Source organism: Lynx rufus, unplaced genomic scaffold, assembly GCF_022079265.1.
Source record: "Lynx rufus isolate CCGP_SWC_20201006 ecotype Redwood Valley unplaced genomic scaffold, mLynRuf1.p SCAF_3, whole genome shotgun sequence".
Classification (NCBI taxonomy): Eukaryota; Metazoa; Chordata; class Mammalia; order Carnivora; family Felidae; genus Lynx; species Lynx rufus.
In genome coordinates, this window is record NW_025814845.1 from 159008215 (window position 1) to 159021284 (window position 13070).

A 13070-nucleotide genomic window follows, 5' to 3' on the forward strand; every position below is an offset into this window, starting at 1 on the left:
ATGTGTACTTGGTCTATTTCAAGTCCCCAAATTCTCTTCCACTGGTTGTTATCCCAATGCACCACCAGTACTGTACTGTTGTTTTTTTTTTTTTAATTTTTTTTTGACGTTTATTTTTGAGAGAGAGAGAGAGCAGGGGAGGGGCAGAGAGAGAGGGAGACACAGAATTTGAAGCAGGCTCCAGGCTCTGAGCTGTCAGCACGGAGCCCAATGCAGGGCTTGAACTCACGAGCCGTGAGATCATGACCTGAGCCGAAGTCTGACGTTCAGTTGACTGAGCCACTCAGGCGCCCCTGTACTGTTTTAAATATTAAGGCCTTGTGATACATCTTAATGTTGCCTAACAACCACCTCCCCCACCCACCTTAGCTTTTTTTTTTTTTTTTTTGTGCTTTGAAATTGTTTTAAAGAGGACAAGATCTCATCATGCAGTAAAAAAATCTGATATTAGTAAGTGATATTATGCTTGTGTTTCCACTGGCCAATTTCTTCCTCAAAATTAACGATAAAGGCTCTTTAGTTTTTTTTTTTTTTTTTAATTTTTTTTTTTTCAACGTTTATTTATCTTTGGGACAGAGAGAGACAGAGCATGAACAGGGGAGGGGCAGAGAGAGAGGGAGACACAGAATCGGAAACAGGCTCCAGGCTCTGAGCCATCAGCCCAGAGCCTGATGCGGGGCTTGAACTCCCGGACCGCGAGATCGTGACCTGGCTGAAGTCGGACGCTTAACTGACTGTGCCACCCAGGCGCCCCTCTTTAGTTTTTTTAAGATGGCTAAATGTAAAACTAATAATAATATAATCAATATATAGTTAAGAAGAAAAAATCATCTGGTCAAAATTACTTTTTTACCACATACTGATTTTGTTCCCGCCTTGGCATCATTGGCTTGTCACAAGGTCCCCTTCTGTATTAGGTGTCATGTGGCTGCTATTGCTTCTTGGATTGACTGTGATCTAAAATGTTAAATATGATATGGGGCACCTGGGTGGCTCAGTCGGTTAAGTGTCTGACTTCAGCTCAGGTCATGATCTTGTAGTTTGTGAGTTCGAGCCTCGCATCAGGCTCTGTGCTGACAGCTCTGAGCTTGGAGCCTGCTTTGGATTCTGTGTGTCTCTGTCTCAGCCCCTCCCCTGCTCGTACTCACTCTCTCCCCTGCTCGTACTCACTCTCTCTCTCTCTCTCTCTCTCTCAAAAATAAGCATTAAAAAAAATGTTAAACATGATATAATGGTGTCTTGTTCTGCTTCTAGGCTTAATGGTTATTGGGATAGAGCTCTTTGTGCTTAGTATCCTCTGGAAATCTGCCTAAATATTTGTATCCTTGTATAGGAGGGCAGTAGATAATCTGAAGATAATCCGAAGAATGCCATGTAATAAGATGCCAGTGATATGAACAAAATTGTTAGTTTACTGACCTGAAATAATTTTATTAGCTTTATAATTTCTATGATGATTTTAGCAATGTAACAGTATTTGAAGATAATACAGTTTTTATCATTTAGAATCATTGTCATTATCGGGGCTATGTGGAGGGAGTTTATAATTCATCCATTGCTCTGAGCGACTGTTTTGGACTCAGGTAAGGAATTTTCTTTATCATTTTTTTCCTTCTATTTCTTACCCCTTTCCCTATCTCTGTTTCCAAATCAAGTCATTTGGGGGAGTTAACAATATTAGATTTACTTTGGTATTGCTGAAGGTCTTTAGAGCTATGTATCAGATATCATTCTTGGCATGTTTATTTAAGAAAATATTACAGTGGTGAGTTTCAATATCCAAAGAGAAAATTTCGTTGTTTTGAGATTGCTAAGTAATTTTTGCTATTAAAAAAACATACTTTAAGTCTGAGTAGTACTTTATGTTTACACAATGTTCACCTATATTTCATTTAAGTCTCACAATGCCTGTGAAAAGGGGCTCATTATCTCCATATTTAGGTGATTAAGCAAACTGGGATTTAGAGAAATTGTACCACATATGAAGTAAAGTGATAATAATATTAAAATTACATTTGTTGAGGGCCTGGCAATATGATGCTGTGCTGTTTGGTTGATTACGTGATTGATTGAACTAATAAATATTACTTTTAATTCTCAAACCAGCTGTATAAATGGCTATAATTATCTCCATTTAAGTAATAACACTTACACTTACTGTGTGCCAGGCAATGTGCTAAGTATTTCACACTTATTAAATAATTTCGTTTCCAGAACAGCCCCACGTAGAATGTAACATAGAGAAGAGGTGTTAAATCATTGCTAGTAGCAACATAAAGAAGAGGTGTTAAATCCTGTAGCTAGTAGGAAACTTTTGGGATTCAAATTCTGGTTCTTTGGCTCCAGACTCCATACTTCTAGCCACTCCTCTGTATTGCCTTCCATTATACAGCAGTCACTTGGAGAGATAACTGACTTTCAGGGGAGTGACGTTAGTAACTAGCAGTCTTGAGCTTTATATTTAGGTCTGCGTGATTCTAAAACCTAGTATTTTTCTCTAGGTAGCATGGTATAGAGAAACAAACCAACAGTCTGAGATTGGAAAAACAGAGAGATTGGGCATTAGGACTTTATTTCAGATGTTCTGACTCCCTGTTTGAGTCTTCACTAGAATTCCCTGCTTACTCTTGACAGGGGTCCCTTTGACCAAAATGCTTCTAGGAATACGTCAACTACAGTTGTGGGCACTGTGCCTTTATACATGTGTCATGGTGCTGCTGGGTTGAGAGAGGCATGTGCCTCTTCTAGTGTATTTTCATTAACTCATTTGAGTTTATGGCATTATTTTCATTGCTTCTCTTGTCATCCACAGACTGTTGGGCTGTTCTTTTCTTAAACATGTTAAGCACTGGGACTTGATTTCGTGTTTTCTAATTTCTTTTCCTGTGTATTATTTTCTTCATTCTTAAAAATTGTGTACGTGTAATGCGACACTTAGAGGAATGCTACATATAGAGAATGTGAGTTACGGGATCGAACCCCTACAAAATAGCTCTCGTTTTGAGCACATCTTTTATCGAATGGATCATGTCCACAAAGAGCCTCTGAAATGTGGGGTTTCCAACAAGGATATAGAGAAAGAAACCACAGACTATGAAGAAGAAGAGCCTCCTAGGATTACTCAGCTACTTCGAGTAAGGAAATATGTTTCTTCATGGCCCAGACTAAAGTGTTAAAAAATCATGTATTTTTGCATCACACCAATACTTATTATTGTTTTGTTTTTGCCAACTATGTGCCAGATGTTGTGGTAGCTACTGGGGAATAAAAAGATGCAGTTCCTTCCACCAAGTCGAACATAGTCAAGCTTCTATGTGTTTTAGAAATTAGGGCTTAGATCTTAAACGATACTTATATACGTATTTTTTACCACTGCTGCATTATAGTCCATTACACTGTCTTTCAGGGAGCAGTTTATTTAGATACCTTTTACACAAACAGAATGGGGATTCTTGAGTGCTAGATTGAAGAAACAGAGAGAGATCGGGCATTATGACTTATTTCAGAGGTCTTGCAGGGACACTTGTATCCCAGTTTTGAGTCTTCACTAGAATTCACTGCTTACTCTTGGCAAGGGTCTCGCTGACCCAGGTGTTTCTAGGAATAGGTCAGCTACAGTTGTCTGTGCCTTTCTGTATGTGTCATGGTGCTGCTGGGTTGGGAAAGGGCATGTGCCAGTTTGTGGCATTGTTTTCATTGCCTCTTCAGCCGTCCACTCTTTTTAGCTTTAATCATTGGAAAACATTCAAGTTTTTGCCCAATTCTGCACTACATATGAATTTCTGAAAATCACAGAATTAGTCACTTTTTGAAGTGGCAACCTTGTCCTTACTTCTGCTCTGGGTTCTTATATTCTTATAATAGTATAATTATTATATTTCTTTTTTCCACTCTTAACACAGTAATGGGGTTTCCCATTAAAGTGTGTGTGAGTGTGTATAATTTCAATATTAGAAAATCAGTAATTCTCCTTGGAAACCTGAATACCTCATATTATCTTTACCTAGGATTTTTCTGAGATTAGTACAGAGAGCAGTTACCACTTAAAACAACAGCAACATGTTTTTGGCTTTAATGATCTGTGTGAAGTAAACTAATCGTATGATGTTTTAAGGGACTAGAGATTAGAGTAAGACCACTATATATAAAAATCATGTAGTGTTATAACTTTTTTTTTGTTTGTTTTTTGCCTTTATGATGTTTGTGTTTTTGACAGAGAAGAAGAGCTATCCTGCCACAGACCCGCTATGTGGAGCTGTTCATTGTCGTAGACAAGGAAAGGGTAGGATTGGTGACAGTTTTTCTTCTTTTTCATGAAAAGCAGATGAGAAGTGAGCATCCCATGAAAGAAACATAAAATGTGATATATTTGTGTTGATTTTTCTTAAATGTAATTTAAAACTAGAATGACTTTTGTCCTTTAAACATGCTTGATATTCATAATCCCCCCAGAAGCCAAATGTAGTGAATGAGAGTACATCTAACTATTTTTTACTGGTGATTCCCCCCCCCCTTTGTTCTTTTGGGTGATTTGCTTAATTTCTTAAGTGTAACTGTACTGCCTTTTAGTTAGTGTCACCTTTTCAGATGACTTTAAAGGATTGTGTTGAAAAACCAGTTAATCAGATACTACTTTGTTGCCTAATAAAATTGCTTTGCTTTTTAGAATTTCAGCTAACCTGTACTTCCCTTTAAGAGACGGAAAACTTCCAAGTCATGGCATGCTTTAGAAGGGAATCGAGGAGAGTACTTGATCTTAGTATTTACTATTAATTTCTGTGTTCAGGATAACACCAGGGATTTTCCTTATTGATATTTAAGAATTGTGCTTAACTTAACTAAGTAATAGGTCTATTTCAGCATTTACAGGATTATCAGTTTTAGATATAGCTGCTGTTTAATTTAACATATAGATTATTTTAAATGTTTTGTCTGACTTTTACTGTCAGCTTTGTTTGTGTGAAAAGGTTGTTTGTAGAAACTTAGCAATATTAGCAGTTTCCTTCCTGTAAGCTGCAGACAGTTTAGAGGATTTTTATGGTTTAAGAAAAACCTCTTATTGTGTGTAGGTTGGAAATAAATAAGCTGTGTTTATTAATAGATAGAAATGTACTCAGATTTGTTCATTATAAGTTCCTAACCCTCAAGTGGTAGACGGAAAAAGCACAGGGAGTATGACGAAGCATGAACTTTGCACCAGATAATGGATAAAAAGTTTCTGGAGAATGTTTGGACAAGTGACAAAAATAGAGATTTGAGATGTTTTTATTTATTACTCATTCCAGATAGATTTGTTATGTACTGCTGGAAACTGGTTCAAAATAAGAATGGTTCCATTTAAATCAAACCTTGTCAGATATATTAGATTTTTTGTTTGTTTAGGAGAATCATGATAAAATGCCCAACTGGTAAGATCTGATATATTCTGATATTAATGCTCTTATCTTAGAACAAAACCATACATTCTTTTAAAATTTTCTTTTTGTTATTTAGTTGGTCATATTAAAATAATGTTAAAATACACATTTGAATTGGGGCAACTGAGTGGCTCAGTCGGTTAAGCATCCAACTCTTGGTTTGGCTTATGGTTTGTGGGTTCGAGCCCCGTGTTGGCCTCTGCACTGACAACATGGAGCCTGCTTGGAATTCTCTCTCCCTCTCTCTCTGCCCCTCCCCCACTCATGCTGTCTCTCCCAAAATAAATAAATGAAACTTACAAACAAAAAAGACATTTGGATTTAGCCAGGTCTTGAAGAAAAGAGTAGGTCATATCAACTGTTTGTTTTAATATGGTTAAACTTTTAAATATCTGTTTTGTCTACATGTAATGTCTCTATTGGTAAACATTGGTTAATCTCTCATTATTAATTTAGCCCAGAGTTTAGAAGTTATTTACTGATAATGTCTTTAGCCTAAGGGAAAAAAAGGTCAGAAAATCTGTTAAATTGTTTTTATTCCTTTATCTGTGCATTTTGATTGTTTTATTTTTTATGTATTTCATTTTACTTTTTTCATTTCATTTCATTTCATTTCATTAAGAGAGAGAGAGAGCCTGAGTTTGAGTAGGGGAGAGGAGCAGAGGTAGAGCAAGAGAATCTTGAGCAGGCTCCATACTCAGTGTGGAGCCCGATGTGAGGCTTGATCCCATGACCTGTGCCAAAATCAAGAGTCAGATACTAAACTGACTAAGCCACACAGGCTTCCTGCATTTTGATTGTTTTAAACACTACCTTTATAAAATTTAGTTTGGAAACCATTTTTGCATTGAAATGAGTAAAAGGGACATTAAAGAGAAAATTCATTTTAAAATTATGCTAATTTGGAGTGAATAAAGACCAGTAATAATAAGTCTTATTACTTATTTCACACTTGAACCTGTTTTTCTTTTATTCGTATTTAACACTAAAATGTATCCCTTAGATTTATTAATTTAAAATGCAGGTGAATGTCTAAATGCCTCCATTTTTAGTTCAGAGGAAATATTTGGGATTCTTATCTTCGTTGTAACAGATTATGGAAATTTTTTCATAACTTACTTGGTGAAAATGATTTTCCTTTCTTGCTTTTCAGTATGACATGATGGGAAGAAATCAGACTGCGGTGAGAGAAGAGATGATCCGTTTAGCAAACTACTTGGATAGTGTAAGTTGTGTTTTCTATTCACTGGGATTATTCTAGCCTGTATTTTCACAGTTTCAGAGCAGAATTAAAAAATTGTCTCATTTCAGGGGTTTGCTTTCTAGGTTGTTTTGTAACATTTTTTATGTTTGAAAGGAATGTATGATTGTACAAAGACTTGGAGACAAGCAAGAGATTTCTTTCATATTAGGATCTATTTTATCCTCAGGGTAGATAGGCTAAGGTACTTTGGCATTTATGAAAAGATCTTTGAATTTGTACTCAATCTTATTTTGATTAAGGCTGCCTCCTTCTCTGAAATCATGATATGACTCTGTGTGTGTGTGTGAGAGAGAAAGAGAGAGAGGGTGGGGGGGAGAGAGAGAGAGAGAGAGAGAATGCAGTAGGGAGAGCAAGAGGGAAGGAGGGAAGGAGAGAAATTTGGTTTGAGACTTTGGAGTACGTTCACCCATTGAGAGATACTGAAGAATTAGATACATGTTCTTATAAGATCATTTCACCTATAAGGTTTTTTCCCTGATGTGAATATCACGCTTAATAATAATGATGAGGACAATAGTGTTCTATTGAGTATTTATAATATGAGACAAGTGCTTTATATTTATTGTTCTTTATTCCTCACAGTATCTCTATAAAATAAAAATGGGTTCCTTAGTGCATTATCTGAAATCTTTGGGGTGCGTGTAATTAGAATTTTAGATAAAAACTTAGAAAGGTAATATGGTTCACCATGTGTTGCATAACACCTCTAACAGGATCTTGTGGTAGCACTTTGTTATCAAACTCATTGATAGTCCTGTAGTGAAGTGTATGAATATTTACATTAAGTGAGATAACATACAGACTATAAATAGACTTGCATTAGTTGAGGGCAATTTGGAAACCAAATTTACCAAAAACTTAAAATTTTCAGTTTGTCAGATTTTGGAATGGAAGATAAAAAAGGATTTTGAACTTCTGTTACTTTTATTTTATGAATGGGGAAACCGAGACCCTTGAGAGATTAGAATCTCATTATACTGAAGGAAATGTTTTTAAGTAGTTGTGTTATTTCATCATAAGTTTAAAGATAGTCTCATATTCTTTAATATATTTTATATACTTTCATTTCTGTTTTCTTTCTAGATGTATATTATGTTGAATATTCGAATTGTGTTAGTTGGGCTGGAGATTTGGACAAATGGAAACCTGATCAACATAATTGGAGGTGCTGGTGATGTGTTGGGGAACTTTGTACAGTGGCGGGAAAAGTTTCTCATAACACGTCGGAGACACGACAGTGCACAGCTAGTTCTGTAAGTGATTTTTAAAAAAGTACTATTAATGAAATGGTCAGAATAACTTTTGCTTATCTTTTTCTATTAGAATCATGTTTTCTTAAGGTTTTTGAGTGTTCATTTGCATAAGGAGAACTTTGTATGACACCTCACAAGTTACACTAAGATAATGAGACTTCTGTGTTGGATTCCCTGTCACCTTTGTCCCATGTCATTCCTCTTTCTTGGATTTACTCTTTCACTTTGGTGTGGCATGTTTTTTAGTTTCTTCTTATGAAAGGATATATGGAAAGAAAAAACTTTTGGCTTTTTACATGTCAGAAAATGTGTTTACCGTCTCAGAAGAGAATTTAAGAATTACATCAATGTGACCTCGTATCATCCCAGAGCCTGAGTAACTCAGTCTTTCCACGGTGTGCTTTACAGTTTGCCTTGTAACTTTTTGATTCTTTGGCTGTGTGTAAAATGCTAGGCATGCAATCTTTTTCCTTGAGAATTTTGAAGGCATGGCTCTTGTCTTTTGACTTCCAGTATCACTGTTGAGAAGCCTTAACCCATTCTGATAATGGATCCTTTGCTTATAGGTTTGTTTTCCTCCTTCTCTGGAAACTTGTAGGATCTTCTCTTGGTTCCCAGGCTTCTGAATTTTCCTGATGATATGCTTCGGTGTAGGTCTTTTATCGCTCATCCTGCTGTGTTCTTAGTGGGTCATTTCAGTCTTGAAACTCATGTCCTGCAATTTTAAGAATTGTTTTCAAATTATTTTATAGATGATTTGATCCTCTTTATGTTTATTCTTTGTTCTCTTCTAAGCTTTCTATTGGGTTTTTTAAATTTCTGCTATCTTATTTTTAATGTTCAGTAGATCTTTTTGTTCCTTTTAATTTTTTTATATAATCAAGCACTGATTTCATGGATATAATAATTTTTTTGCTCTCTTTGAGATATTACTAATACATGTTTTAAAAATTTTCTTCTTTTACACAGCATCTTCATGGTACCATAATAAAACTTAAACTTATATAACTCACTTAATACAAACACATTCCAAAACTTACCGCAAAACCCTCATTTAAAACTATTTAAGGGATGCCTGGGTGGCTCAGTCGGGTAGCGTCTGACTTCGGCTCAGGTCATGATCTCATGGGTCTTGAGTTCAAGCCCCACATTGGGTTCTGTGCTGACAGCTCAGAGCCTGGAGCCTGCTTCGGATTCTGTGTCTCCCTCTCTTTCTGTTCCTCCCCTGCTCATGCTCTTTCTCTGTCTCTCAAAAATAAATAAATGTTAAAAAAAATTAAAACTATTTAAAACATTTCATTCTTCTTAAAAGTTATCTGACTTGAGGGGCGCCTGGACAGCTCAGTTGGTTAAGTGTCCAACTTCGGCTCAGGTCATGATCTTAGAGTTCATGGATTTGAGCCCTGCATTGGGCTCTGTGCTGTTAGCTCAGAGCCTAGAGCCTTCTTTGGTTTCTGTGTCTCCCTCTCCACTGCGCGCGTGCTCTTTCTCTCTCTCTCTCTCTCTCCCTCTCTCTCCCTCCCTGTCTTTCTCTTTCTCTCTCTCTCTCAAAAAAATGAATAAACATTAAAAAAATTATTTTAAGTTTTCTGGCTTGAGGGCTTGCAGTTTTGAAGGCCTTAGCCTGCTGTAGCATCCTTTGCCCGGCAAAATAATAAAGCTATTATTCCTCTTTATTTCCCACAACCTCCTAAAAAACGTTTTCTAACTTGATAGGCTGGCTTCTTGCAGAAAAATGTTCTAATTTATATATTTTTGCCTCCTTCAGTGTCGAGAGTACCTAAAACTCACAATTTTTTCCAAGGAGAAATTTCCTTTGATTTCTTTTTTTGTTATGGGAGTTAATTTAGAGCAAGGCACTGAAAATGCCAAAATAATTTTTTTTTTTTTAAAGTTTTTTTTTTTTTTTTTCAACGTTTATTTTTATTTTTGGGACAGAGAGAGACAGAGCATGAACGGGGGAGGGGCAGAGAGAGAGGGAGACACAGAATCGGAAACAGGCTCCAGGCTCTGAGCCATCAGCCCAGAGCCCGACGCGGGGCTCGAACTCACGGACCGCGAGATCGTGACCTGGCTGAAGTCGGACGTTTAACCGACTGCGCCACCCAGGCGCCCCACCAAAATAATTTTTTATAGCCCTATACTCACAAAGCCTGGGTTGTGACCTTTTTTTAATTTTTAGTAATATGGCACTTGCAAGTATCCTGGCAGTGAGCATGCCTTCTAATTCACAAAGGGCCAGAAAGAACAGGCCTCCAGCACATTCTCCATACCTTGCCCAACCAAACCTACCAAGGTATCTTTTCTTCTCTATCTGGTATCCATCTGTAATGTTAGAGGCATTTCCCAAATGTTTGATGACTTGATGACTTCTGGTTGTGTTTTTGGTTAAGAATGGGATACTAAAGAGCCTTTTGGAAGCACTGAGTACATGAGTGGGGCTTGGACACTATGGCATTAAGTAGAGGTGATCTGGCTAAAGTGTTTTCCTTGGCCATCTCTTTATGTCAGTATCTCTGGTCCTCTTCTCCTTGCTGGTCAGATGCCCCAGAGAAAGATATATTCATTCATTTATAATATATTTATAGGTGTATACGCTAGGCACTGGGGATAGCAATGAATAAAGTAGGCAAAAATTCTCTATTTTTAAAATGTTAACAATTTTTTTTAACATTTTAAATTTATTTTGAGAGATAAGGAGCAAGCAGAGGAGGGGCAGAGCGAGAAGGAGAGACAATACCAAGCAGGCTCCATGCTGTCAGCACATAGCCTGATATGGGGCTCAAACTCACAAACTGTGAGATCATGACCTGAGGCGAAATCAAGAGTTGGATACTTAACTGACTGAGCCACCCAGGTGCCCCAAACTGTTTTAAATTTTTAAGCAGTTTTATTGAGGTAAAACTGAAGAAGATTAAACTGCACATATTTAAAGTGTACATTTTCGGGGCGCCTGGGTGGCGCAGTCGGTTAAGCGTCCGACTTCAGCCAGGTCACGATCTCGCGGTCCGTGAGTTCGAGCCCCGCGTCGGGCTCTGGGCTGATGGCTCAGAGCCTGGAGCCTGTTTCCGATTCTGTGTCTCCCTCTCTCTCTGCCCCTCCCCCGTTCATGCTCTGCCTCTCTCTGTCCCAAAAATAAATAAACGTTGAAAAAAAAAAATTAAAAAAAAAAAAATAAAGTGTACATTTTGATGAATTTTGACATATGTATATAACCACTTAACTGTCACCATGATCAAGATAATAAACATCCAGTCCCTCTAAAAGTCTCCTTGGTCCCTTTGTAATCCAATCTCCTTTCCCCTCCAAAAACGTTCCCTCCCCAGGCAACCGCTAATCTTTTTCCTGTTAATGTGGGTTAATTTACACTTTCTAGACTTTTCTGTAAGGAAAATAATACAGTTTTATTGTTTTTGTCCAGACAAAGTTCTTGCTTTCATGGAGTCCATATTCTGGTGATGGAGATTGGCCATAAATGAGATAAATGAGTGTGTATAATGTATTAAATACTAGTAAGTGGTAAGGAGGAAAAATAAAGCAGGGAAGGTAGAAGTAAAAGTATTGGAAGCATGTAACTACACTTATGGTGGTGAGCATTTCATAATGTATATAATTATTCAGTCACTGTGCTGTAGCCCTGAAACTAATATGTCAGTGATAGTTCAAGTAAAAAAGTGGCAAAATGAAGTACTGGTCTGCAATGAATTGGAAATTAAAGAAAAAATTACTGTTCCTTTCCCCTAGTTTGAGTGGCACTGCCTGAGCTGATGCATGAGGCTGAATTCTCCATCTCCTTGCCTTTGTTTTAGCCACTGAAGGCCAAGGTGCTGGCATCTGCCTTTATCACTGGAAGGAGTTGCCTACCTTGGCTTGTTTGTGAAGACTGGTACAGAAAGAACCTTTGTGAGCTTGGGCATGTCATGTGACCTCTGTCATATGTAAATTTGTGATGATGGACCCAGACATACAACACACTCTCTTGGTTTCTGATTTTTTGTCATCATGTGAAGGAATAAGTACCTCTTTTTTCCTGTAGGCGCATGTCTCCCAGGAAGGTTAAGGTGACAACTATTGAAGCTCATATTCTGACTTAGAATCTAGGAAATGTTTGAAGAAACTTAGGAGCCACAATATTTGTTGCACTGAAGGCTCAGCTCTTGGTGACATGAAGATACATTTCTTTTCTTGCATTTCTCTCTAATTAGAGCCTGCTTACCTGCTTCCCTTACAGGGAAGAAAGGGCCAGGATGGTATAGTTATGGAGGGCAGTCAATATGGACTCAGATAGCATTACGTCAAGCTCCAGTTACCTAACAGTAAAGATACAACTTCCCTGAGCCTCAGTTTCTAAATCTGTTCAGTGGGTACAATGATTTTTATGTAGTAAGGTTTCAGGATCGAATGATATTATTTTTGTGAAGCACTTGTGAAGGCTTAAATACAGTGTGTTGTTATTGTTATGCTTTTTTATTCAATAGTTGAGTACCTGTCAAAAAAAAAAGTATTGGAGGAGTGAGGTTGGAGTGGTGAGGGAAGGCTGCGATGGGAAGACTTTTGAGTAAAGACCTAAAGAGGTGAGGGAATGAGTTAGGGATATATACTGGTCAAAAGAGTTCCAGGTGGAGAAAATTGGTCCTGAGATATGAGCGTGTCTGGGATGATTGGGAACCACATGGAGGCCACTGTGGTTCTTTGGTTCCATGTGCTTCCTGCCCTGAAGCCTCTTGTGTACATATATTCATTGAATGTGTTACCTGTCTCTCCTCTTTAGAATTTTTGAAAAAATAATTGTAATGCGTTTTTGGAAGATTTTTCACCTCGAGGGAAGAGAAAAACTTGGCTTGGTATCTAAAACATATCTTCATTTGTTTGAAAAAATGAATTTGTGATGTTAATCTCGTTCTCTGATAATAAAAATGAAGTAAGACTTAATTGTATTCTGATTAAAAAAACATTTTTTTTTAATGTTTATTCACCTTTGAGAGACAGACAGAGCACCGTGGGGGAGGGGCAGAGAGAGAGGGAGACACAGAATCCGAAGCAGGTTCCAGGCTCTGAGCTGTCAGCACAGAGCCCAACACAGGGCTTGAACCCACGAACCGTGAGATCATGACTTGATCTGAAGTTGGACGCTTA

At 37.5% G+C, this 13070-nt stretch overlaps 1 protein-coding gene across 1 annotated transcript in view; it reads left to right on the forward strand.

The window, feature by feature from the left end:
- Positions 1-13070, forward strand: part of ADAM9 (ADAM metallopeptidase domain 9) — a 145294-nt gene that overhangs the window by 33752 nt on the left and 98472 nt on the right. Inside the window, exons 5-9 of the mRNA XM_047091084.1 lie at positions 1507-1583; positions 2939-3134; positions 4217-4282; positions 6571-6642; positions 7765-7934. Coding sequence (XP_046947040.1) covers positions 1507-1583; positions 2939-3134; positions 4217-4282; positions 6571-6642; positions 7765-7934 — 581 coding nt within the window. The remainder of the gene's footprint in view (positions 1-1506; positions 1584-2938; positions 3135-4216; positions 4283-6570; positions 6643-7764; positions 7935-13070) is intronic.